This window comes from Euprymna scolopes, chromosome 35 (assembly GCF_053919585.1).
Source record: "Euprymna scolopes isolate OS-2025 chromosome 35, ASM5391958v1, whole genome shotgun sequence".
Classification (NCBI taxonomy): domain Eukaryota; kingdom Metazoa; phylum Mollusca; class Cephalopoda; order Sepiida; family Sepiolidae; genus Euprymna; species Euprymna scolopes.
The window spans coordinates 13,707,472-13,733,871 of record NC_136516.1 but is presented as its reverse complement, the minus strand read 5'-3'; the positions used below and the strand labels follow the sequence as shown (position 1 = coordinate 13,733,871).

Below are 26,400 nucleotides of genomic sequence, written 5' to 3'. Positions count from 1 at the left end.
TGTACAATAGAAATTGGACAATATAGTAATCATTAGTAATGAAAATTTGGTAAATTTGATAACTTATATGGAACGGCTCATCAAGAACTTATTTACATTAGACTTGAACACAACCACATTGTAGTCAGCCGGAAAGCAGGAAAACGGAAGACAATTCCACAGGCGTGCAGTTCTAAGAAAGAAGCTTTGTTCATGGAATCTACGTTTAGGTTTAGGCACAGATAAAGAGTGGGGGGAATTATTGATAGTGTTTAGAACCGATTTTATTTACTACTAACAGTTTGTATTAGAAGAGGCAAAGTGTTCGTAGGATGGAATGTGATTTAACGAAGAATGGATTGTCCGATGGAGATATTTGACAGTTTGTATTATGGTGAAATGTTCGTAGAATGTTTGCAGGTACGTACGATTTAACAAGGAATGAACGTTCGTAAAATGTTTGTAGGTATGTATGAATTGACAAGGAATGAATGTTCGTAAACATAACTTATCTTTTGGACGATGGATGTGGTAGGGGTAGGCCGATCATTCTGCTGTCAGTGATGTGTGTCCTGGCTTGTAACTGGAAAGCGGGTGACTTCTTTCATCAGCAGCTAGCAGCCCGGCGTCTTCATCTTCTTTTCCCTCCTCTCTCCTCTGGTTCCCTAAAATCCCTCTTTTTATAGTGGCAAACCGGCTCCCAGTGACTGTGATATTTGAGGTGTTTATTTTAGGTGCGGAGCTTTGCCATTGGTCGATAACTATTTTGTGGTTATCTTATTTTTTTCTTCCCAAGCGGAAGCGATGCGTGGAGCCATGTGCAAAAGACAATTTTTCATTTTGTCTCACATGGGGGATACGTTAACATCCGGTTCGCTGCTAATTCTCATCATGTTCGCACAGACCATAGGTTAGGAAGTTCTACTCAGTTCATGAATGTGCATCACATTGAAGTCGGGGTCCAACAGTAGCCATGCAAGATAATTTATCTCTTCAATAAAGTCAAACCCAGAGCAAAAGGCCCGGATGAGTTCTGTTGCACCTTAAGAGTAAAGTTTGTGGGTTGGTCTGTGCCACGTGAAGATTGCTATCAGTAAAAAAAAAAAAAAAAAAGAGGAAGTTGACGTATGTTAAAGCCTTTTTTTTTATAAAATGTCACGTGCTCAGCTCGCCTGAGAGATGGTCTCTGCCTGGGCAAACCAGAAGGGAAGTTGACTGCACCAATCAGCATCGAACTCATAAACCAAAAACAGATTCAAACCCTTAAACCGTGAGGTGTTCTGCTGCTACTACAAGCCCTTTTAGAAATAACAGCGATTTATTGGCATTCCGGCATACTTCTGCAGACATTTCATTGTTGCATTATTTCCCCTGTTTTCTGAACAGTGATAGATGATTTGGCGTCCCTGACGAAACATCTTCCAACAGATATTTTAACTGAAGAAATTTATCGCATTCTTAGACTACTACTTCTTCTTCTTCTTCTTCTTCTTCTTCTTCTTCTTATTATTATTATTATTATTATTATTATTATTATTATTATTATTATTAGGTAGTAAAATGTTAATAATAAGTAATAAAAAATAATATAATATTACAAATTATATATTATAATTAGGGCTAGGACAACAGCATATTTTTTTCATTGTTTTACTCTCGAGTATATGTACGACATAGTTAAACACAATCAACCGAGAATCACATCACTCTAGATAAAAACATTTAAGATATCAATGGATAAATACCTGAAAATCAAAACAAGGAAAAGAATATGCTGTTGTCATAGCCCTAATTATAATACATAAATACTTAAATCATGCGTTGACATCTATGCTGATGACACGACCATCTATGGCAACACATCAAAGGCCGTAAATGACAAAGTTCTCTCTAATTCTCTCTCCTCTGATCTTGAGCATGTGGTATAATGGGGGAAGAGGTGGCTGGTCACTTTTAATGCATCCAAAACCAAGCTTCTATCTGTACATCATCAACGCTCTGATCCCCATCTGGCATCAATTGAAATGGATAGCTCTCGTCTTGGAGAGGCTCCATGTTTTGACAAGCTTCTGGGTTTGACCTTTACTCCTGATCTGAAATGGAACACGTACATCAAATCTGTCGCCAGGGACGCTGGGAAAATGGTGGGATCCTTCTACCACTCCAGAAGATATCTCACTACTGATGCAATTCTCTATCTGTATAAAAGCCAAGTACGTCCAAGGATGGAGTACTGCTGCCACATCTGGGCAGGAGCTGCTAAAAGCAGCCTATCCTGCCTTGACAGAGTACAAAATAGACTTCGTGGTTTAGTGGGGGATGCCCTTTTCTCTTCCCTGCAACCTCTTTCCTACAGAAGAGACTTTGCGAGCCTGTCTTTGCTTTATCGTTATTTCTATGGCAGGTGCTCGTCTGAGCTCTAATCCCTCGTCCCCCCCGCCTTCGCCAATCTTTCACAAGAAACACCCGTCTGGCTGAAACTACTGTCAACAATTTTCCCCACTCTTTATCTGTGCCTAAATCCAAACGTAGATTCCATGAGCAAAGCTTTTTTCTTAGAACTACCCGCCAGTGGAACTCTCTGCCGCTTGCCTGTTTCCCATCTGACTACAACTTGGACGTCTTCAAGTCCAACATAAACAAACTCCTGACAAACCGCCCCCTTAAGTAAGACACTCTATCAAAACCCCCAATACTAATGATTACTACAATACTATCTCATTGATTACTGTACACGCAATAACCCTTATCCCTGAGTGACCTTCGGGCCTTGATAAGTGGTGGGTGATCTCGATGTAAAAATAAAAAAAATTAAAAATAATGTGTTGGAAGATGTTTCGTCAGGGACGCCAAATCATCTACCAACATCTAGAAAACAGGGAAAGTAATGCAACAATGAAATATCTCAAGAAATATGTCGGAATGCCATATATTTGTTTGAGTGACTTACACCGTTGGGTGTAGGTTGCCGAAAGTTAAGCTGGTGTCAAAATTTAATTAGAGTATTAAAGGCAAGAACGTTTGGCCGCCGCTTTTTTTATTTTTTTATTTTTTTGCGTTGTGTTTATTTCAATGGACGAAAACCTTGCTCGGCTGCCCAGACAATGAAATTGTGTACCGTAGATTAGTCTGATGTCAAATTGCAGCTTCTGCTGTGACTGGACAAGATTATCCTAGTTGCTGTTTACAAGATATATCCCTACAGAATAAATCAATTGCAAAACATTCGTACGATTTCCGAATCAAATGACATATTAAGATATTCAACTTTTATTTAAATGATACTCTTTCCAAAATGTATATTATGATCGTGTGGTTTTATATATTTTTACAGGATAACTTTTTTTGTTTGTTTGTTTGTTTGTTTGTTTGTTTGTTTTTTTGGGGGGGTTCTCGAAACCAAGGGGGGTAATTAAAGTAATTTCCAAAAATAAGAGTTCCTTCCCTTGAATTATCAAGGGACGTAACTCTTAATTTTATGTTTTCATATTTCCGTGTAAAATTTCCGTATTTAAATTAAATTAAATTTGAATTAATCAATATTGTTTTTTAATAGCATAAAACACATGCTAAAACACTTCTTTGGTTTGTAATTGAGTTATGTTTGAAAAAAAAAACTTCTATTATAATTGATCTTATTGGCCGCAAATAACAATTAATTCATAAAATCACCCATTTTTTTTTTTTTTTTTACTAAACTTCTATAACTCTGATTATCCTCACACGAGATGCTGCTTGAACCTTTACAGTATCTATCGCTCTCGCTTCCGTATTTCCCTGAAAGAGAGGGAGAGGAATCGAGCGATTAGATTTTGAATATTATCTTTTTATTTAGTTATTTATTCATTTATTTGTTCTAAATTTAACTGTCTTGGCAAACTCACTTTTTCTGATTCAATCATCAGTCTAACCTATGTTCAATAAGTATCAACCGAAAGGTTCCATTTTTTTCTAGCAATATATATATATATATATATATATATATATATATATATATATATATATATATATATATATATATATATATATATAAGTGTGATTCTGATGATGCTTATTTCGATCAATGAATTTTTGTTCGCGCCGAGATATGTTCATCTGAATTTAAGTTAAAAACCGCAAGAACTTTCTTTCCAATCTGCTAGTCAACATGATTAGTCTTTATTGCTGCTGTCATAGTCCTAATTATAATACATAATGTGTTGGAAGACGTTTCGTCAGGGACGCCAAATCATCTATCAACATCTAGAAAACAGGGAAAGTAATGCAACAATTAAATGTCTCAAGAAATATGCCGGAATGCCATATATTTGTTTGAGTGACTTACACCGTTGGGTGTAGGTTGCCGAAAGTTAAGCTGGTGTCAAAATTTAATTAGAGTACTAAAGGCAAGAAAGTTCGGCCGCCGCTTGTTTTTGTTTTTTTGTTTTTTTGTTTGTTTGTTTTTGTTTTTTGCGTTGTATTTATTTCAATAGACGAAAACCTTGCTCGGCTGCCCAGACAATGAAATTGTGTACCGTAGATTGGTCTTCAGCATTAAATAACCTGAAAAGGGTTGATATGCCGTAATGATTTGGCATCCCTGGTGGTGATTGTTCTTTTCTTGACTTTTTTAACAATAATATAAAACTGGAAATGTTTCTTACCAGATAGTCATTTTGGAAGGTTTTTGCAATCTTTTCAAATATTTCGATGTGGTCTTTAGAATCTAAAAAAAATATATATATATATTCAATTTTATATATAAATTTTTTATTAAATTACCTGTTCGTTTGTCTGTAAGTAAAAATACATAAAATTATTATTTTTAGAATATTTTAGATGACGACTGGTAACTTGTATTATTTAGATCATTCGAACTACTGTTCTAATCCTGAATGTTATTCTCACAATCCTTTTGGACAATGTAACCTCCGGCCTTCTTCAGATGCATTTTGTCTAATTCAAGAATTTCGGAAGAAACACTTTATCAAATCAACCGTATTCCGTCAACCATGTTTTTAATAAGTGCATTTTTAGTATCGTCTGTATTTTTTTTTTTTTTTTTTTTTTTCACCCCATGCTAGGCACATTGCCATTTTGATGTAGGGGGCTACTATCTGAGACATAAGTTGCAAAGGCACTATGTAGGGTTTTGAGCAACAAGATAGACGCAAATATTTTGGCAAAAAGAGGGAGAAGGCTAATGGGGCGATATTTTAATGGGTCAGTTTTTGCGCCAGAATTCTTGTAAACTGGTACCACAGAAGCAGTTTTCCAGCAGTCAGAAAAGCAAGATTCGTTAAGGCATTTGTTGAAAAGCTTAAAGAGAATTGGAGCAACCTCAGCAGAGCATTTTTTAATAGCACATCCAGAATGAGATCAGGTCCACATGCTTTTGAGGTGTCTAGGCTTTTTATGATATCATGTACTTGAGAAGGGATGATTTTCAGATCATCAAGTGTGCTTTCTGTCCAGAGAAAAATCTGGAAGGGAGTGGTTTGCTGGGTCTAAAGTAGAGTTGGAGGTGAGCAGATTAGCCTTCTCGGTTGCCGTACAAACACCAAGATTGTTGGATAGTAGGGGAATTGTTGATTTCCCATTATTTACTACACTGTTGTAGATTTTTCAGAAATCACGAGTTCCTAATTTCTGTGCTTCGGTGCGTTTTCTGGTGGTTTCGATATATTCTCTCTTAGCTGTGGCTATTTACTTTCTACAATTACTTTAGCTTCTATAAACTTATTGAGGATTGAACCCTCAACTTTCAGAAGAGTGTCACTTAGAACTGATTGTCACTTAGCGCTTATATCTGTTAGGTGATGGGAATACGAAAATGTACGAATAAAATACAAGATGAGAACACTAGTCAAAATAATACAAATTATCAATCATTATCTCAAAAAATCTGAAACATGATGTGGAATTTCGCTTCTGAATTTTTGAGATGAGGATTGATAATTTGGATTATTTGGACTATTGTTCTCATCTTGAATGTTATTTTTACAAAGATTCATAACACAATGGATAAAAGTGCTAAGTGATAATCAGCTCTTAGTCTACTTCCGGTTGAATATGCCATCCTCAATACAGGTAATACTAAGAATATAATTACTAGCTGTGGGAACAAGAGCAATCTACCCCACCCCCACCTGTATATAAAATAAAGTAATCTGTGATCCCTGTTATTTACTTCCTTCTCACCACAGAATGATGTGACAGAAGGTCAGAAAGTGGGGAGAGTCAAGCTAGCCCCTTTAAATAAAGCACACTCTGACTTTTTAATACTTGCCTACGCGGCTCAGTCTGCATTCTCCAGTATGAGCGCCTCAGGCAGTAAGCAATAAACTTACTCCACCCGAAAGACAGGAGATATAACCTGAGAAGGTGGACCTCCTAGAACTACTCAGAACGAATGCCCCAGCCTGCCAGATAGCCTACTTTCTGCCAGACTGATTGTCGAAGTCGGAACCTTGATTGACAAGCGATCACAAGTGCAACTCAAAACCAAATAAATAGAATGGACCACTACCCAATAACGTGCTAAATGTAACTATGTCTACAGTCTCTGAGTGAGTCCATTATTTCAGAAATAGACAGATCAGCTTATTCCATAACAATTTCGTTTGGTCATTAAATTATTAATTGAAAAAAACTGCTACAAGCATCGGTGCTTATCTAGAATTGCACTTATAATGAAGATTTGGATCAAGTAGGAAATAAGGACCCTGACCAACTTCACTTAAAAAGGACAGATTTCGGTTGACACTGGTCTAACCTTCACCTTAGCATGTTCGAGCAGATTTTCATGACCAAGTGTTCATGTTTTTATATATTTGACAACTTTAATTAATCTTTGGATCGATATTTTTATTAAAAAATAAATAAATAAAAATAAATAAATAAAAATAAATAAAATAACTAAATATAAAATATAAATAACAATGAAGAAATAAAATAAAGAAATAATAATGAAGAAATAAAATAAATAAATATTAATAAATAATAATAATAAATAAAATAAATAATAATAAATAATAATAAATAAAATAAATAACAAATAAATAATAATAAATAAAATAAATAATAAATAAATAATAATAAATAAAATAAATAATAATAAATAAATAATAAATAAAAAATAAATAAATAATAACGAGTTACATTATTTATTTATGGCCAAGATTTATTTTTTTTTTAGGCAGAGTGCGTTTATTTACAAAATTTTTAAAAATAAAATAAAACTATTTAAACTAAAATTTGAATTGATATCTTTACCAAATGAGGACTTACGGTTAAAAAGTTGATTTCTAGGGTATTCAGGTCTGTTTTGAATGAATATCACAATCGGCGCCGACAAGTAATTGTTTACAAGTAAAAAAACAAGCCAATCTGCCCTGGAGTACCGTCCGTGTAAGGAAAGTTTTTATTTTATTTTATTTTAGATGGGTGAGGAGTCATTTTTATTTCTCACTTTTTTTAGGTCGGGTGATTGAAATCCCTACTTTGTCCGAAAATTTTATGTCAAGAAAATGCAGAAAAGTCTTTATGATGTACGTACCTGTCATAGAACAAAAAATGGCATATTCCAAAAATCACGTAATTCCATCAAGTATTTTTTTTTTATTTAAGAAAATAAAATTTCATGACTTGCTTGATGCGGGAGAAACTAGTCGCCATATTTGATTAAATCTTAAATTCATCCCTAGTGGCCTTCTCTCCATAATAAAGTGTTCACCCAAAAAATACTTAATCACTAAAAATCGTAAAATTTGATTTTCTTAAATAAAAAAAAACATTTAATCATTAGTATACGTCATAAAGATAATCACTTGATGTTTTTACATGTCACTATTTCTAAGTTTTGTCAATTAAATTGTTGTGATAACATTTTTAAGTTAACATCCCTAAATTATAAATATTTATTGTAAATATTTTTATTATTCTAAAACATATTTTAACTGACAAAACTTTTTGGCCTAAATAATCATAATAATCGTCGACTAGTACACCTTTCGGTATTACCTGGCCAATATCTAAGCCAAGTATGTGATAACATTTTTATAATATTTTGTTTATTTATTTATTTTATTACAAGCAGTTTTCAATATTGGTACAAAACTGGAGAACCACCAAGCATTTCCTAGAGTTCTCTTTTTATTTTATTTATAGCGGCCATATTTTCTTGTGTGCTTGCATTAGTGTTGGGACGATTAATTGGAATCAAGAATCAGAAAAATTTAGAACTTATGGAGTATCGGAATCAGTATCAGAATCGGACAAATTTGTACGTATTTTCCGATGCCAAAAACGATTCCTGTATTTATCTTTTTTATTTGATTTTGTTTAAAACAAAATCTTCTTCTGCTGATAGTAATAATGAAATAATAAGTATTTATTTATTTTAAACTACTAGGAAAACTAAAATCTATAGATCGCCCTTTTCCCACAAGTGTGTTTTTACGTTTGAGAAAAATATATACACATTTAACACGTGTATATATTTTACGATAATCGGTACAAAGTAACCATTTCATGCAACTGCGTACAACTATACAAAGGTGAGAATGGTCACCCCCTAAAGGTAAAACTAAAAGAACACTGTGAAGTCATGACATGGGGAGAGGTTGAAAAGTCGGGACTAGCTGATCACTAGGTCTATGACAACAGCATATTCTTTTCTTTGTTTTGATTCTCAGATATATCCATTGATATCTTATATGTTTTTATGTAGTAATGGGATCTTCGGGTGATTAATTGTCTAACTGTCAGATATATACTCGAGAGCAAAAGCAATGAAAAGAGTATGCTGTTGTCATAGCCCTACTGATTACATATGGAAAGAAAAAAGAACCCACTTCCCATTGTGGAACGAGGTCAAAATAATTGATAGGGATCTAAGTTGGAGAGTCAGGCGACTCAAGCAGACAACACATTTGCTAAAAAAAAAAATTTTTTAAAAAAGAAAGAAAAATTACTAAGTAAACCAGGCCCAGAGATTAATAGCATTTGGAAGCCTTTAATTGTAGAAAAAAACAAATATTGTACATCCTTAAAAATTTCGACAATGGAAGGGAGATAATTCCCGTTCGATCTTTATTGATAACCAATTTTTTTCACAAATACGAAACAATAACCATAAAATAGAGACTAACTCAAAGAATACAGAAAATATCTAAACAGATCAAAACCTAGAGATTAATAGTATTTGGGAGCTTACTAATTGTAGAAAAAACAACCCTTGACATGTCAACCAATTTTTTCACACATACGAAACCATGGCCATAAAACAGAGATTGACTCAAAGAATACGAAAATATCTACAGAGCCAGTAACTTCTCTCTTTTCTTTTCCAAACAACAACCAACATGCCTGAGGATGATCAAAGGCCAAACCAACCGAAACGTTGCACAAATAACATTCAAGATGAGAACAATAGTTCGATCAATGAATCTAAATATAAACTATTTTATAGTTTAATATTTAGATTCATAAAGGATCGGAATCAGGAACAATATTGGAATTGTTTCATCACCAGTTACAAATACAAAGTATCGATATTTTTCAATTATCCTTTGCCTTCCTGCCAATTGGCTACACACACACACACACAAACAAAAAAAAGAAACTGTGTCTAACCTTTGTTATTTTCATAAACAAGGATCAATCCATAAACATCTGGAATTGCGACAAATTCATCATAGCTATCTTCGGTCAACTCCACCGCGTATTCCCGCTTCACACGTGAGAAATCTCCTTTCATAGCTTTCGCAATTGTTGTGATGATCCCTTCCACAGTTAGATCATGCCCCGAACTGAAAGGAAAAAAATTGTTTTAAATAAATTAAAATAAGAAACGGATTTACAGATGTGAACTTTGAAGTTAAATAGAATATATATATATATATATATATATATATATATATATATATATATATATATATATAGAGAGAGAGAGAGAGAGAGAGAGAGAGAGAGAGAGAGACAAAATGAATGCCTCGAAGCAGAGATAGATGATCCATAACCCACAACGTCTGTACCAGGTGGGACGCAACTTCTTGATGATGATGATGATGATGATGATGATGATGATGGACGATGGACGAAATAAAATAAACAAATCACAAACCATAATTTAATTAAGCGATATGCTTAAAGTTGTATGATAGACTGGCAGTAGAGTTTAGTTTCCTAGAAGTACATCCAATGAAACAACATCTACCAAAGAGTGCTTAATGAGTGAACAGAGCAGGTATATTAAATTTATTTATACAAACATTGATAGCTACATATGTGCATATATGTTTCTGTAATCATCCGTTATTGGGGAGGCCAAGGTAATTCGAGGGTAATTCTTGGCCTGAAGACGTAATCTCCCCAATAACGGGTGATTACAGAAACATGTATGCACATATGTAGCCATCAATATTTGTATAAATAAATTTTATATATATATATATATATATATATATATATATATATATATATATATATATATATATATATATATACCGTATATTTTAGCATATAAGACGAGGTACAAACTTGGAGAAATTTTAATAAATTCATCATATATCGGTTGAATAAGATGACTGCTAAATCTTGAAACTATGTTTATTTAGCCTAGGCTACAGATTGCAGGGCTCTACATTGCGAGTGAAACAGTCACATTTGCGAGTGATTTTTCAAAGTGGCGACTAGAAATAATAAAACGCTTATCTTTTGGCGATTGCATTTCTTTCACTGACAATCTTCCAAAGCTCACTACTGAGTGAAAAATATCTTTTCAACTTTTTTTTTTTATGAAACAAAGTTAAATTATTTAAACAATAAAAGTTTAATAGAACAATATACTTTTTTTTTTTTTAACGAAGGCTGTTTAAAAAAAAATATCTGAAGAAATTAGAATCTTCAAGTGTCAACATAAAATTTTTGTATATTTAAAATTACACTTATTAAAAAAAATAATACAGAAACATCTTTATGATGTACATAATCGTCACAGAACGAAGATGCCATATTCCAAAAATCACATGGGTTTAGCTAGTAACTTTTCTATTTGGCTAGCAAACGAGAATATTTAGTTGTCAAAGGTCAACTAATGATAAATTTGTCTATAGAGCCCTGTAAGAGAGGATTAATTCTATAATAATACATACACAATATGCATAAATTAAAATATCATGTTTCAGCGACCGGGCAACGCCGGGTGTCCAGCTAGTATTTAATATTTTTTCACTTAATGTTTGTGATGTTATGATTTGGTTGGTGTGTGATATATGTGACGAGTATGTTTGACCCATTATCTTATGAAATATTGATTTTTAAAGATGATTTTTTGATTTAAGGGTTGTCTTATACGCCAAAATATACAGTGTATGAATACAGAGTGGAACGATAAAATTGTTGCCGTAAAGAAAACAAGACTAAGAGACTTTTATTGAAAAAATAAATTCAGGAAGTATGATTATGGAGTAGAGTTGACATCTATTCAATGCAGCCGCCTTCAGCCTCAATCACCGCCTCAATGCAGGTCCGCAACTGGGAGCATGCCTTTTCCATAAGCACTGGCAGGAGCTCAGTGAATACTTGGCGGATGGTAGTGATCAGGCTGGCTTTGATGTTGTAGGAGGTCGTGTTGGTGATGTTCTCGACATATGATCAAATAAAATAGTTCAGCTGGTTCAGGTCGAGGGGAGGGGGGGCACTTGTTGCACCAGGGAATCACTACACTCTTCAGCACATCCAGGTGTTGACTTTCAAGCCGACTTTGAAGATGTGATGAGGCATGATGTGGCCCTCACTTAAAAATACACCAAAGACCATAACGGTGATCGGAAACTTTATTTTCATCACCTTGGACACGTACTCAAGCGTTGAACCGTCTGGATTTGCATTTTGAGGGTGTTGGAAATGGTCCTGTTTTCATAACTTGGATTGGTAGAGAGCATTTGTACAGCGGCACGTCTCCGATCTTGCTCGTTGAACATTGTGTTACTTTCAGACATGATAGAAGACTCTTATAGTTCTTGGGATTTGTAGATGGTTTGCAACAAAAACAGGAAACTGATTTTCATCAAAAATGGAATCATGTTGTCTTTTCTAGGGCGATAATTATATCGTTCCACCCTGTTGACAAGAAAGTAATTGCGGTTTTTAACTTTTAAATTCAGGTGAACATATCTCGGCTCCAACAAAAATCAGAATCAGCCCACGTTTTCCAACGTAAAACAAGTGTATTTATGTTAATAATGTAAAAATCTTGCATTCTGGTGGCGATGAAGTCATTTTTTTTTTTTTTTAATTCCATTTGCACCCCAAACAAGGCACAGTGCCACTTTGAAGCAGGGGGATACTATTAGGGACTTAATTAGCGGGGTCATTATGAAGGGAGAAGAGTAGAAAGATGTTTGTTAACATTACACTTGAACTTCTGCATATCATTGCAGTTGGGAAAGCAGAATCCCGGAAGGGAGTTCCAAAGACCCGCAGTTCTGGGGAAGAAACTATTGGAGTAAAAGGCTTTCTTGCACCTAGGGATCTCGACTGTAAAGGGATGAGACTTAGTAGCTTGTCGGGTTTGTCGGGGGTAGTTACGTCAGGGAGGTACAAGTGTTTGCAGTTCGTCAGAGCATTCACCATTAAAGTATTTGTAGAACAGGCAAAGGGATGCAACATCTCGTCGATGGGACAGAGGTTGAAGCCTAGATGACAGTTCAGGACCTATCAGGTTGGCGACTCTTTTTTGAACCCTGTCCAGGAGCGAGAGACAAGCAGCAGATGCACCAACCCAGATGTGACAACAGTACTCCATACATGGGTGAATGGTGACCTTATAGAGATATAGGATACTGTCAGGCGTAAGTAGTTTTCTAGCACGGTAGAGGGAGCCAACCTTCCTTGCAGCAGCCTTGCCAATGCTCTCAATGTATCTATTCCAGTTCATATTCCCTGTAAACGTTAGGCCGAGGAGTTTAAAAGAAGTACTTTCAGGCAATGTGTTCTTGGTCATTGCTATTGGTGGTAGAGAAGGTTTCTTGTAGTTATTGAAGGAAACAAGCTTAGTCTTAGCAGCATTGAATGTGACCAACCATTTTTGTCCCCATTCCACTATGGATTGGAGGTCATCCTCTAGTGTTTCTGCCATTTCCTTGGATATGTGTTCATTTGTTTTCCCCTCATTGAGGGCGTTTTTGATATTGTTTAGGTTTTTGAAGCATTTTTCATGCAGAAAGCTATCAAGACGCTTGAAAAAGTGGTAGTCAGTAGGTGAGAGGGTTGGAGAGTATGGTGGATGAGGCTAGGGTGAGAGGTCTGGAGAGTATGGTGGATATATATATATATATATATATATATATATATATATATATATATATATATAAGTGAACATGCCTGTGTGTCTGTGTGTGTGTATGTCTGTGTGTCGCTGTGTGTGTGTACATTTCCCTATGCAATAACTCTATCAATTTTAAGTCTACAGACTCGAAATTTGATATACAGGTTACTGAGATTTGTGATTCCTTTTCGGCTAGAAATTTGGCTGTTAAGGGGTCAAAGTTCAACGATTTGACCTTTGAGAACTCTACCAAACTCCTCCCACAATCTTGGGTCTAAACACTTGAAATTTTAAATATAGGTTCCTTGGACATGGATCTAACTTAATAACTTGATTTTAGCCCAAAACAATAAATGTTAAGGGGTCATAATAGGGGTCAAATTAAAAAAATTGACTGCTTTTCTGTTTTTTTTTTTGTTTTTGTTTTTTTGGCTCAACATACACTTCCAAACACCCGGGCAACGCCGGGCTGAAATGCTAGTATATATATATATATATATATATATATATATATATATATAGAGAGAGAGAGAGAGAGAGAGAGAGAGAGAGAGAGAGAGAGAGAGAGAGGCAAGGCCACAGGGAAGACAACCAAGCAAAAAAGTACAAGCAAAATTTATCCTAAAGTGGCAAAATTAAAGTTGGCCTGCCAGAACACTATATCTATAATATAAAGCTGAATGTCTGTGTGTGTGTGTGTCTAGTCACGACTAGGCTCCTATATGGTTGACTATTTTAAAAAACTGATTACATATAATGATAGATGTATCGAGACACAGGAATGGGTATGTTTGATCTGGCAGAACGGTGGTTCATTAAAATTGTGGGGTCTGTGTTCGCGCCTGGTCCACAAAGTATGGAAATAAAAAATTTAAAAATTAAAAAAAAAAACGTGTTTTTGATATAGATGTACATAAGAATGCTTTGATAAGTATGTTTTAACTTAAATAGGAATGGTATAATAAAATTGTGGGGTCTGCGTTAGTGCCTGGTCTCCATAGAATGGAAATAGGCACAAACTTTAATAAAAACTTTTCATATCTATCTGCGTAAGTATACTTTGATAATTATGTTTCAGTTTGAAGAAATATGGTGTAATAAAATTATGGGGTGTTCGTTCGCACCTGACCTCCATAGAATGGAAATATGTCACAAAGTTTAACAAGGTTTTTTAATATAGATTCACAGAATAAGTGATAAGTGTTTCAGTGTGAACAGGTATGGTATAATAACTTATGGGGTTTATCTATTTTATTTTTACTTTCATCATATTTTGCTTTGGTTTTGATATCCCCAAATTCGAAGCTATCTCTTTACAACCCTTCCTTTTCATAACCTATCATACTTTCATAAATCAAAGTTCATTTTCTGTAGGCTGTTTTTGAACCCAGTCAACGACGGGTACTTTTGTTATATAGGCAAATTTGGGCATATTATATTGGCTTAAAAATATATGTAATTTTTTACTAATTGTCATAAAATTTTGACCACATAATAGCATTATAATCTTGAAAAAGACTGCAAATTTTTATTTAGTTTCGTGCCATAGAACCAAAGATATGCACATTTCAATATTCAATTTAGTTCCGAGTATAGATATCCATATATATATAGAGAGAGATATAACATCTTTTTTTGGCAATTTTGTAAATTCCAAGTCTCAGTGACATTGATCAGAATTTAACAAATCAAGGCTCGTTGGAAAGGTCATGACCTTAATTGTGTAGTGGGCTATGTGACATTTGCCCTTAAAGTCGCACGTTAAGAGGATCATCCATCATCCAGAGCCTATTTTTGCCACATTTTTTACAGCCATAAAATGTTTCAATCACAACCTTTTGTTTTTCTAGTTTTGCATATGAATTACAAAATATCTGATATTTCCCCAAAGCATCTGGCCTTGATGGAGGGGAGACTAAAACTTGCTGCTATGGTTTCAAATGATCTGAAATAACAGCAGATGGGAGACTTGATTCCAAATATTTCTCATATGTTATATCTCCCCTCTTTCGTTTTCATACATAAAGTAAATTTCACAGTATATAAGGATTATACTGGAGATATTCATAATCAAATCCTATTTCCAAAAGAGGGGAGATATAACATATGAGAAATATTTGGAATCAAGTCTCCCCTTGCTGTTATTTCAGATCATTTGAAATCATAGCAAGTTTTAGTCTCCCCTCCATCAAGGCCAGAGGTATGTGGAAATATATATATATATATATATATATATATATATATATATATATATATATATATATATATATATTTGGATTTTACTTGTGCAAATGGAAATTCAATTAACTTTCTTAAAGTTATATATTTGGATTTTACCGTCACTGGATTATTTATCTTCCACCAGACTATCCATTCACGTGCAATCACCTTTTTCTTCACCATATTCCCTCTGCTTCACTTTTTTGCTGTCAAGTAAGATCTTTGACTTACTTGTTGTTTCATCAAATACTTTTGCATGCAAAATCCGATCCCGCATTTTGCTAATTCCTACCCTCTGATGAGAAGGAAAGTATTTCTTCGAAACTCCGCGGATTAAGGACTATCCACTTATCTAGTGTTTCCTTTTCAGATTAAATATGTTTTTAACTCATTTCAAAGTGTTTTTTAACATGTTTTATTAACTGTTTGCTCGTGCATATATGTGTGTGTGTGTGTGTGTGTGTGTGTGTGTGTGTGTGTGTGTGTGTGTGTGTGTGTGTACTAGTAAGGAGACCCAACATTGCCTAGGAATGAATGAGGATCAACAAATGTTTCACACTCCCATATTTTCTTTGCACTAAAATCAGTAAAATCTATTTTGCAATCCTCCCTGCAGCTATTTAGTCAACAATACAGTGCAGTCTATATTGCATTGTAAAGAGCTTACTGTTGATTTTATCAAATTATTTTTATATATAATAGTTTGAATCAATGTTTAAAATGCAAAAAAAAAATGCATAATACTTCAATTGTAATCTAAACAGAAGCATTCATATGAAGGAACTTACTGTTGATTTTATATGCCTGGCTTTTCTACTTGTGCGGTAGTAATGGCTTGAATTTATGTTGTTGTTTTGTTTTTGTTTTGTTTTTTTCTAGGCCACTACAGTGGCAAAAATACTTACATTTCAGGTGTGGCACTTCCTGGAGCATAATAAACCAAAGATGGGAACTTTGTCACGTTCATTGCTTGGAAAAGTGTGGGATCAGTGACGCGTCCAAAAAGAATTTGTGGATCATTCATAAAAGGTTGCGAGGCGGCCATAAATTTGGGGTAGGCGCTGTTGCATTTTTCACAGTCTGAAAAACAAAGATGCGCAAATAATTAAAGGTGAAACAACGATTTTCTGATGGTCCGCCATCTTTTTTTTTTTTTTTTTTTTAGAGAGAGAGAAAGTGTTTGATCATATCTTTGAAAACATTATTTTGTAAGATTAATTTTGAAAATAGTAGAAAACTAGACAATGTTATAAAATATTTTAAGTGATTAAAATCAGTTTTTTGGGTTTTTTTTTTTAAATTCTAATTAAATTTTTAAGTTTTTAATTTTTAATTTTTTAATTTTAATTTTAATTAAATTTTTAAGTTTTAATTTTTTAATTTTTTAATTTTTCTGGAACTTTCAGTGCAATATACAATTATATACAGCACAAACACATTGACACACCAGTTCTCACCAGACCACCAAGGTTAAGCAATGTTGAGCCTTGCCAGTACCAGATGGGTGACTGTTTGGGAAGGCGAGGCACTGTATGTACCGTAAGGTAAAATACCAGGTTGAGAAACTGTCGCAGTCAATCCTTCTCTCGAGGGCAGATGGGACTCTCTTAAGCCATGGTAGGCACCCAATCTAGTGATGGCGTCACGATAAAAAATACCCTTGATAGCCCTGGCGAAGCATCAAGTATTCAGCTATAGACAAGATTTGAATTACACTACAAACTTGTGCAGTGAGTTCAATCTCAGCTGCGGCTGCGTTGGATTTGGATTTGGGAAACGTTTTTCAAAATAGACTCTTGGTTTTTATTGTTTTGGTTATTTGGACAATTATTCTCATCTTGGGTGTTATTGGCACAACGTTTCGGTTGTTGAAACCTACGATCTTCATTGGATGTGAAATTCATGTTTTTTTTTGGGGGGGGGTCAAATAAGGAAAAGGGGGTTAGTTCTACATTGCAAGAATTCAGACCATGGGTTTGAGGGTGTATCCGTAAAGTATAAAATAAGTTCAATTTTCAGAGGTCACTAAGATATTTTTTAAGACTTTCTATGATTCAATTTTAACTGAATCCTTATGCTAATTGTCAGCATTAATGAAAAAATGTTTTACGAAACCGTGCATAGAAATCCACGCATGTTTTCATTTCATATAGTAGGTCAATGGTGTCACACACACACCCAGAGTGGAACAAATATTCACAGAAAGTATCGGAGTTTGGATTTTTCATTTGGAGTTGTGTTTTATTTATTTATTTATTTATTTATTTTTGTAAACTGCTTTAATGAAGACAAAGGTTAAACAGACTAGAAGTGCAGACCGGATCAAGGGGTCAAACCAAATTAAACTGGTTGACTCGGGCTTAAAACTGGAAAAATCTTGACAAGAAAAAACGTTGAGTTAATAATGACGTGTCAGTGACGTAGTGACCCATATCCCTCCTCTATGCCTAAAATATATAGAAACGCACATGGTACCTTTTTTTAGTCCGTCAGTTAATTCAGTTTGAGTTAGTCGACAGTTTGAGTCTGCCAGACAAAGTCGTCAGTTGTTCTGAAAGACTTCTTATGGAAGCGAGGAGAGGTAGCGATGTATGGCAGATAAATCGATAGAAAGATTCTCATTCTCCTCCTAAAGATGAGCAAAGAACAGGGGCGTAACATTTGACCGTGTAACAAATAAAGTTCCAATTGTCCAGAGAAATTAAACTTAGGCGTTGTTATGCATGTGAGTGACACAAACCACTTGAAAACATGGCACGTGATGTGAAGACATATTAGTGTACGTTCTTCTGCTTTTATTTCATTAACTCCCCAAAAGGGCTGATGTGCAGTAATATGAACGTTTGACGCAATATAAGCAGACACCCCATCTCCCCCCCCACACACACACATAACAGAATACTCGTGTGCAACTATTAATGCGTGCAAAACACTGACACGGCCAGAACCCGAACGAGAGAAGATAAAAAGAGAAGTCCACAGCACAGACCGTTGGGGTCAACTAATTGTCGACTAAGAGACACGTGGTGTCACATCGGTGCAAAACACTTTTTTCAAAGAAGACTGTTGTTTTTTTTTTAGTTTTTTTTTTTGCTTTACTTTTCAGTTTTCCTTTCTTTTTTTTTTTTAAATGCCGTAACATTAAAAAAAAATGCTGTAACATTAGAAAAAAACTAACTTTAAAAAAAAATATGGTGACTTTTACAAAAATTACTGTAGCTTTTTAAAACATTACTGTAACTTTTTAAAACATTACTGTAACTTTTTAAAACATTACTGTAAATGTTGTTCATTTTGTTCACAATTTTCAATCCTCCCATAATATCAACTTATCATCTATCCTTCTCATTGACCCTTATCCTCGAGTGGCTTTTAGTCTTAATAAGCGGCGACTCGTTAGTGAAAAATGGTCATAATATATCTATGAGGATTGAAACTCGGCATAGGCCGATTTCATAGTCTAGAGTCATGTTTCCCTCTGCCTTAAAGTTTCCACCAACAATGAGGACGGTTATTTCAGTAAAATACACAAAACAAATGAAACTCACCTTTATTTGCGAGAAATAAAATTGAGAAGTACATTTTTGTAACCGTCTGCAAAAAAAGAAAAATATTTTAATTTTGAAAAAAAAAATACTTTAATTTAAAAATACTTTAATTTGAAAATACTTTAATTTGAAAATACTTGAATTTGAAAATACTTGAATTTGAAAATACTTGAATTTGAAAATACTTTAATTTGAAAATACTTTAATTTGAAAATACTTTAATTTGAAAATACTTGAATTTGAAAATACTTGAATTTGAAAATACTTTAATTTGAAAATACTTTAATTTGAAAATACTTTAATTTGAAAATACTTTAATTTAAAAATACTTTAATTTGAAAATACTTTAATTTGAAAATACTTTAATTTAAACAATACTTTAATTTGAAAATACTTTAATTTTAAAATACTTTAATTTGAAAATACTTTAATTTAAAAATACTCTAATTTGAAAATACATTAATTTAAAAATACTTTAATTTGAAAATACTTAAATTTGAAAATACTTTAATTTAAAAATATTTGAATTTGAAAATACTTGAATTTGAAAATACTTTAATTTAAAAATACTTTAATTTAAATATACTTTAATTTAAATATACTCCAATTTAAAAAAATACTTTAGTTAAAAAACATTTTAATTAAAAAATTACTTTAGTTAAAATATACTTTCATTGAAAATACTGTAATTAAAAAATACTTTTAAAAATATTTCAAGTTTGAAAAATATACTTTAACTTAAAAAAATGCTGTAACATTAGAAAAACTGTAATTTTAAAAGAAAAATATGGTGACTTTTACAAAAATTACTGTAGCTTTTTAAAAAATACTGTAACTTTTTAAAACATTACTGTAAATTTTGAAAACATTACTGTAAATTTTGAAAAATACTTTAATTTAAAAAATATTTTAATTTTAAAAAATACTTTAACTTTTTAAAATTACTTCAACAGTAATATACTTTAAAATACTTTAAAACAAATACTTTTTAAAAAATTAATTATGAAAAGAACTTAACTTTTTGAAAAAATATATTTTACTTTTGAAAAAGAACTTAACTTTTGAAAAATTATACTTTAACTTTGAAATATTTTAAATTTTTTTATTTTTAAGTTTAAAAAAAAAAAAACTTCATAGACATGTAAAACACTTTTCCACTTTGAAACATGGCGTTCCATATTACAGTCGACTTCATAGCACAATGGAGGCTTCTTAACAAATGTTCGAGCGCCAAAGATTTTTTTAACGAAATTTAATCAACTACATTTAGAAAATCTGATCCATACCTTAAGATAAAAAAAAAATCGTTGAAAGATAAATAAATAAAAATACTTATTGCGGATCATATTTTTGTGCCAAACATCTTAATTACGTTTTTGTTTCGTTTGATAATTATCAGTTTCTGCAAAAATTCTCTCTTTCTCATATATATATATATATATATATATATATATATATATATATATATATATATATATATATGATGTAATATACTGTTTTGTTTTTAAATCCCCGAAACAGTGTTTCATGGTAAACAACCGATGATCCCTTGAAAAAAAAAAAAAAAAAAAAAAAAAAAAAAATTGGTATTATAGTAAATTCGAGAGAGTTGATGCAGTGATTGCAGGTGATTAAATGACTTACTGACTAGATGGGTTTTTTTTTGACGAATGATAAAAAGTAATTTTTTGTATAGTTTCAAATGTTAAAAACTTCAAAGACTATATATATATATATATATATATATATATATAATCCGAAATGGCTTGGCCGATTTTTTTTTTTTAATTTCACACAAATTTACTTTGTGTCTGGCAGTGTTCTTAGATAGGTTTTGTGTCGGAATGTCCATGATAAGTATAAAAAAAATCAATAATCGAAAAAATCCAATTAAAGAAAGAACAGTTCGATTTTGACCCAAATTAACATTTTGATACAGCCTAACATCACAAGTGCATTTTAAAAGTCTTATCACCGCACAAGCAGAAGGGCCTGGTGTATAAAACCAACAGTAGGTTCTTTGATATAACAGGAGCGCATTCGAAATGGCTATTTCTTTTTAGAGCATAACTGAAGCATGATGCTTAGCTTTTGCATTTTAAACTTTGATTCGAGCCAATATATATGAAAATAACTTTATAAAATCAACAGTAGGTTCTCTACAGTGCAATGTAGGCTACAATGTATGCATATGAATCTTCCTCCCAGCGCATCATGGTGGATCCTCAACTCGATTTGATTGAAAAAAAAATTGGTAATTTCACTGACAATAAAAGTATTGGAAGTGTTGAACATTTGTTGATCCTAATTCTATCCCAGGCAACGTCGGGTGTGTGTGTGTGTGTGTGTGTGTGTGTGTGTGTGTGTGTGTGTGTGTGTGTGTGTGTGTGTTCTTCAGAATTTAAAGCTATATATTAAATTCTTTCAGATTAAGTCTGTGGTTGGCGTTGAAATATTATGAGAGTTTTCACAACAAAAATTATTTTCATGCAACTATATTTGTCATAGTCTAACAGAAACCTATAAATTTTCAACTCTTCAAACCTAACCCCTAAGCCTAACCCTAACCTGGTTTTAACTATAAGAGATATTTTATTAGGTTTTAAAACGTAGTGCTGAAAATATGTTAAGAAATTCATGTCATATTTTAGATCAACTAAAGGAGGGGGTAATGCCTGAGAGGATGACCGCTTTGGACCAAAATGAACCATACATTTGTCCGACAAGGCAGTTTCTAGATTATTAGATTTATGCCAAGATTTACTGCCGCTGGTATGAAAAAATTATTCTAGAATAGCTAACAAAGCAAAAAAAAAAAAAAAAATGGGGTGAAAAAATAAATAAACAACAAATAACTGTTACCAAAGACAAGATAAGTTACTCTTCTACCTACCTGGATAAGCATTTTCTAATCAAGAATAGATGTAGTATAAAATCTTTCCAGAATGAAAATCAAAATGGTAGAGATCTAGTCGAGCCTCGATAATCGCTCAAAAATAGAAAATTAAACAAAATACTGATAGAACATTATATTTTCTATAAGTATTTTGTTTAATTTTCGATTTTTGAGCGATTATCTATGGCTCAAATTTGACCACCATTTTGTTTCTCGTTCTAATTTGACAAATTTTACACTACTTTAAAAAAAAACACTTTTAAAATAAATAAAAACACAAAATACTTATCCAGATAGGTAGAAGAGTAACTTATCTTGTCTTTGGTAACATTCATTTGTTGTGTATTTATTTTTTTTACCACTTTTTTGCTTTGTTGGCTTATCTGAAAAACAACCTAAATCGGTATTTCAGAAATTAAATTATCACCCCACCTTGTTAAAATTCTTTTAGGGGAACATTGGAAAAACTTGAATTCACTTAATTTTTTTTTTTTTATATAAAACTAAAATTACTTGATCAATTTACATGATTTTTGGAATACGATATTTTATTTCCATCAGTGAATTTTCCAATCTATGGTCACTCACTGTAAAACATTCACAACAAATACTTGTCTAGCTACAACTTCCTTCTCTCTCTCTCTCTCTCTCTCTCTCTCTCTCTCTCTCTCTCTCTCTCTCTCTCTCTCTCTCTCTCTGCATCTAAAACTAAAAGAAAATTCCATGAGCAAAGTTTCTTTCCTGGAACTGTCCGTATGTGGAACACAATACCCTAGGGTTGCTTTCAGGCTAACTATAACATGATCATTTTCAAGTCTAATATGTACAAGTTCCTTGTGAGACGTTCCTCTTAAATAATCATGCCCTACCCAAATTCCGCCATAACTGATCATGTTGTTTCATCATCTATGTAGAATTTATTAACCCTTATCCTTAAGTGGCCTTCGGGTCTTGATAAGCAATGACCTCCAAGTAATAAAAAAAAAATCTTAATCTTACCTTGTTAAAATTCTGCATCGATACATCTATAACGTCCGCCGAAGAAAAGGCCACAAAACCGATGAGGAATACCCATGCTGAGAGGACGAAGAAGAAGCTATGTCCAGAAAAAGAAGCCATTGTGGATAAGTGACCCGGGAATTGCTGTAAAAATAAAAGGGTGAATTCAGGAGAATGAAATTGGGGGAAATAACTTTCCTCTCGACACCAGACACGTGGAGTGTCAATAGTAACTATGTACTGTGGTAGGGTAGATCTTCTATCGGCTTTTGACTCCTCCTTTTTTTTTTTTTTTTTTTTTTTCAAGCTGTTGCCCGAATATCCCGCAATCTACGCCATGTTTATCGACAGCCACAAGCAGAGATAAAGCAACCACCACCTAAGTACATAGCGCCGTTCTCCGGTTTCTTGAATCGTGGAGACGGGCAACAGCTGTCATTCCATTGGACAAAATCAATGCTTTTTTATTATTTGTACTTGTGGTATGGTCCCTAGCTTTAGTAGAAGCCATTTTTGAGCAGCGTCTTTGAACAGAGCCAAAAACCACACCAACTGTAAAAAGTTATCGTTTTAGCAAAGGAGATCATTGATGAAGATCAGGAAAAGAGTTCGCCCCTGGATAGAACCCTGAGGGACGCATGTGTGTGCGCGTTACCTTTGTTCTAGTATTACATATGTATATGTGTGCCAGTCGATAAAGTTGGATGTGAGTCATTGAGTGCTTTTGCTTTGTCACCAGGGGCCCAAAGGCTGGGGTGAGGTGTTGAGTAAGCCTGGAATGGAGGTGGGGGTGGGGTTCTTGTTCAGGTGTGGCCTGTGAAGTTCGAGCTGTTTGTCTCTTGTTTTTTCATTTGTAAAGAAGTTTCCAACTTCACACTGACTTATTACTTTCACGTGTAGGTGTTACTTTCTGGAGCTTGGAAAGATTTCGATTAGCTGAAAATCCTTTGCTTTATCATCTTCATATTAAAGGTTAACTTTTTGAAATGAGGGGGGAAATGAATTCCAACAAAGTGGGGAAGGAAAGAGCGTAAGCAACAATAGCAATTTGCTTTGTCAGAATCACCACATACTCATTAGGAGTTCTCACACAGGTCATCATCAGAGATTACTCACTGACAAAAACCCCCGGTGGTGTTTCATAGAGCCTAAGTGACAACAAATCTCCCCAGATCTCCAGTGTTCTCCATCTCTCTTGATAATCAGCGTAGGTAACTTCACATTATCTCAACAGACGTTCTTTTATTCCTGCTGTAACATCCAGGTGAGAGTTTGCAGTTTATGTGGATTATTTTTATTATTATTGGCTCACAAGGTGCTTTCACACAGGTCATCTAAGATCTCATTGAATACAGCCTGTAGCTGGAAGCTGAGTGACAAGTTTCCCCAGATTTCCACTCGAGGATAAGGGTTAAAGAGTGTACAGTAAACAATTGGGCAATATAGTAATCGTTAGTAATGGAAATTCGGTAAATTTGTTAACTTATATGGAACGGCTCATCAAAAACTTGTTTACGTTAGACTTGAAGACAACCATATTGTAGTCAGCTGGAAAGCAGGAAAGGCGTGCAGTTCTAAGAAAGAAGCTTTGTTCATGGAATCTACATTTAGGTTTAGGCACAGATAAAAAGTGAGGAAATTATTGATAGTGTTTTCTGCTAGACGAGTGAAAGTTTGGCGAGAGGGAACCATAGATTGGAGCTCAGCCGAGCACTTGCCATGAAAATTATTATTATTATTATTATTATTATTATTATTATTATAATTGTTGTTGTTTATTATAATTATTTATTATTTATCATTATTTTTATTTATTGCTATTATTATCATTATTTATTAATATTATTATTATTATTATTATTATTTATTTACCTTTTATTATTATTGTTTACTATTATTATTATTATTATTAATATTTATTATTATCATTATTATTGTTTATTATAATTATTTAAAAGTGTTCTTATTATTATTATTATTATTATTATTATTATTATTATTATTCTGTATTAAGTATTTATTTATTATTATTTATTATTTTGATTATACCTTATTAATTATTACTATTTATTATTACTATTATTTATTATTATTTTTGTTAATTATTATTATTATTAATCATCATTATTCATTATTTATTGCTACCTGTTATCATTAATTATTTATTTTTCATTATCATTATTGTTATTATTTATTATTATATATTTATAATTTATTATCATTATTTATTGTTGTCATTACGTTCATTTATAATTATTCTCCTGTAACAATTTTTATGCCTTTTTTTGTAAGGCAAGTTGTTTTTGGCCTCAAAATACACCTCACTTTCCAAAACCACTTCTTCATGTTACCCTGTTTGACAGCAAACGCTAACCCCAAAGTTCTTTCCATGGCTGCGTTCTCCTTCATCTTCTATATATATAGTAACATATAAGCAAAAACAATACTTGTCATGTAGGAAATAGCAATATATCCAAAAATTACGAAAATCCATCAAGTAGAACAACTGCTATGGTGGTTTTAGTAAAAAAAAAAAAAAAAGGCTATCGCTATAAGCTACAAATATCAAAAGGCATTACAATGTAATCTAAATTTTGCATTCCGAGTTATGTCCCCTGTATGCGAACTTTTCACTGTCTACTTTATAACATTTAAGAAAAATGCAACCAATTTGCAAAAATTACTTCTAACTATATGAGCAGATGCTAGATACCTCCAACTGTCCATTGCTTACATTTAGAATGCCACAGTCTGTCTCAAAGAGTGGAGGATTTCATTTATTGTCATAAACACACTTTTTTCAAGCACTATGGATAATAATCAAAGTAAGTTTATGAAATGCAAAAATTCTTAGTGGTAGTTTAACGATTGAACTTTATATTTTTTCCAGGAAAGCTTTTAAAAATAAAAAATTAAGATAAACAAATGATGGTAGTGCACTTTACCGATCCGCGCTATTTTTTAAATCGTATTTCCAAGTTTAATTCAAGTTTTATGATATGTTTTTTTTTATTCAATTGTAAGGTTAAAGTACAAAAATATATATATATAATTTAAAAAATAGGGAATTTTTTTTTTTTTTACCCATCTATTAAATAGATAGTTAAATGTTGTAATTCGAAAGTCGTCAACGTGTGGTGCACGTGAAAGGCTCATTTCTACTGGAAATGAAATGGCGGAGTCTCGCAGTTAAGGAAAATATTTTTATTTTATTTAATATATTTTTTATAATTTGCGATCTTAATTTATTTTAATAACATGCAAACATTCCTTGACTTTACAGATAAATTTTCTGAAATTTCAATTAAATTGGTAATATAGAAATATGGTTTTATTCACTTTGAACGAACCAAGAATTACATTTTTATATATATATAATCTCAACCAGAATATTTATATTTTTTATTAATAAACTAGAAGGGGATTAGGATCATCCATGTTGGAAA

At 32.8% G+C, this 26,400-nt stretch overlaps 1 protein-coding gene across 1 annotated transcript in view; it reads right to left on the bottom strand.

Annotated features, from left to right (window-relative positions):
- Window positions 1–23,324, bottom strand: part of LOC145259696 (uncharacterized) — a 159,212-nt gene extending 135,888 nt beyond the window's left edge. Inside the window, exons 1-5 of the mRNA XM_080117371.1 lie at window positions 22,955–23,324; window positions 19,060–19,105; window positions 16,417–16,591; window positions 9,595–9,770; window positions 4,623–4,684 (exon numbers count right to left, since the gene is read on the bottom strand). Of these exons, the coding sequence (XP_079973497.1) occupies window positions 4,623–4,684; window positions 9,595–9,770; window positions 16,417–16,591; window positions 19,060–19,105; window positions 22,955–23,074 (579 nt within the window). The 5' untranslated portion in view covers window positions 23,075–23,324. The remainder of the gene's footprint in view (window positions 1–4,622; window positions 4,685–9,594; window positions 9,771–16,416; window positions 16,592–19,059; window positions 19,106–22,954) is intronic.
- Window positions 23,325–26,400: the final 3,076 nt, after the last annotated feature.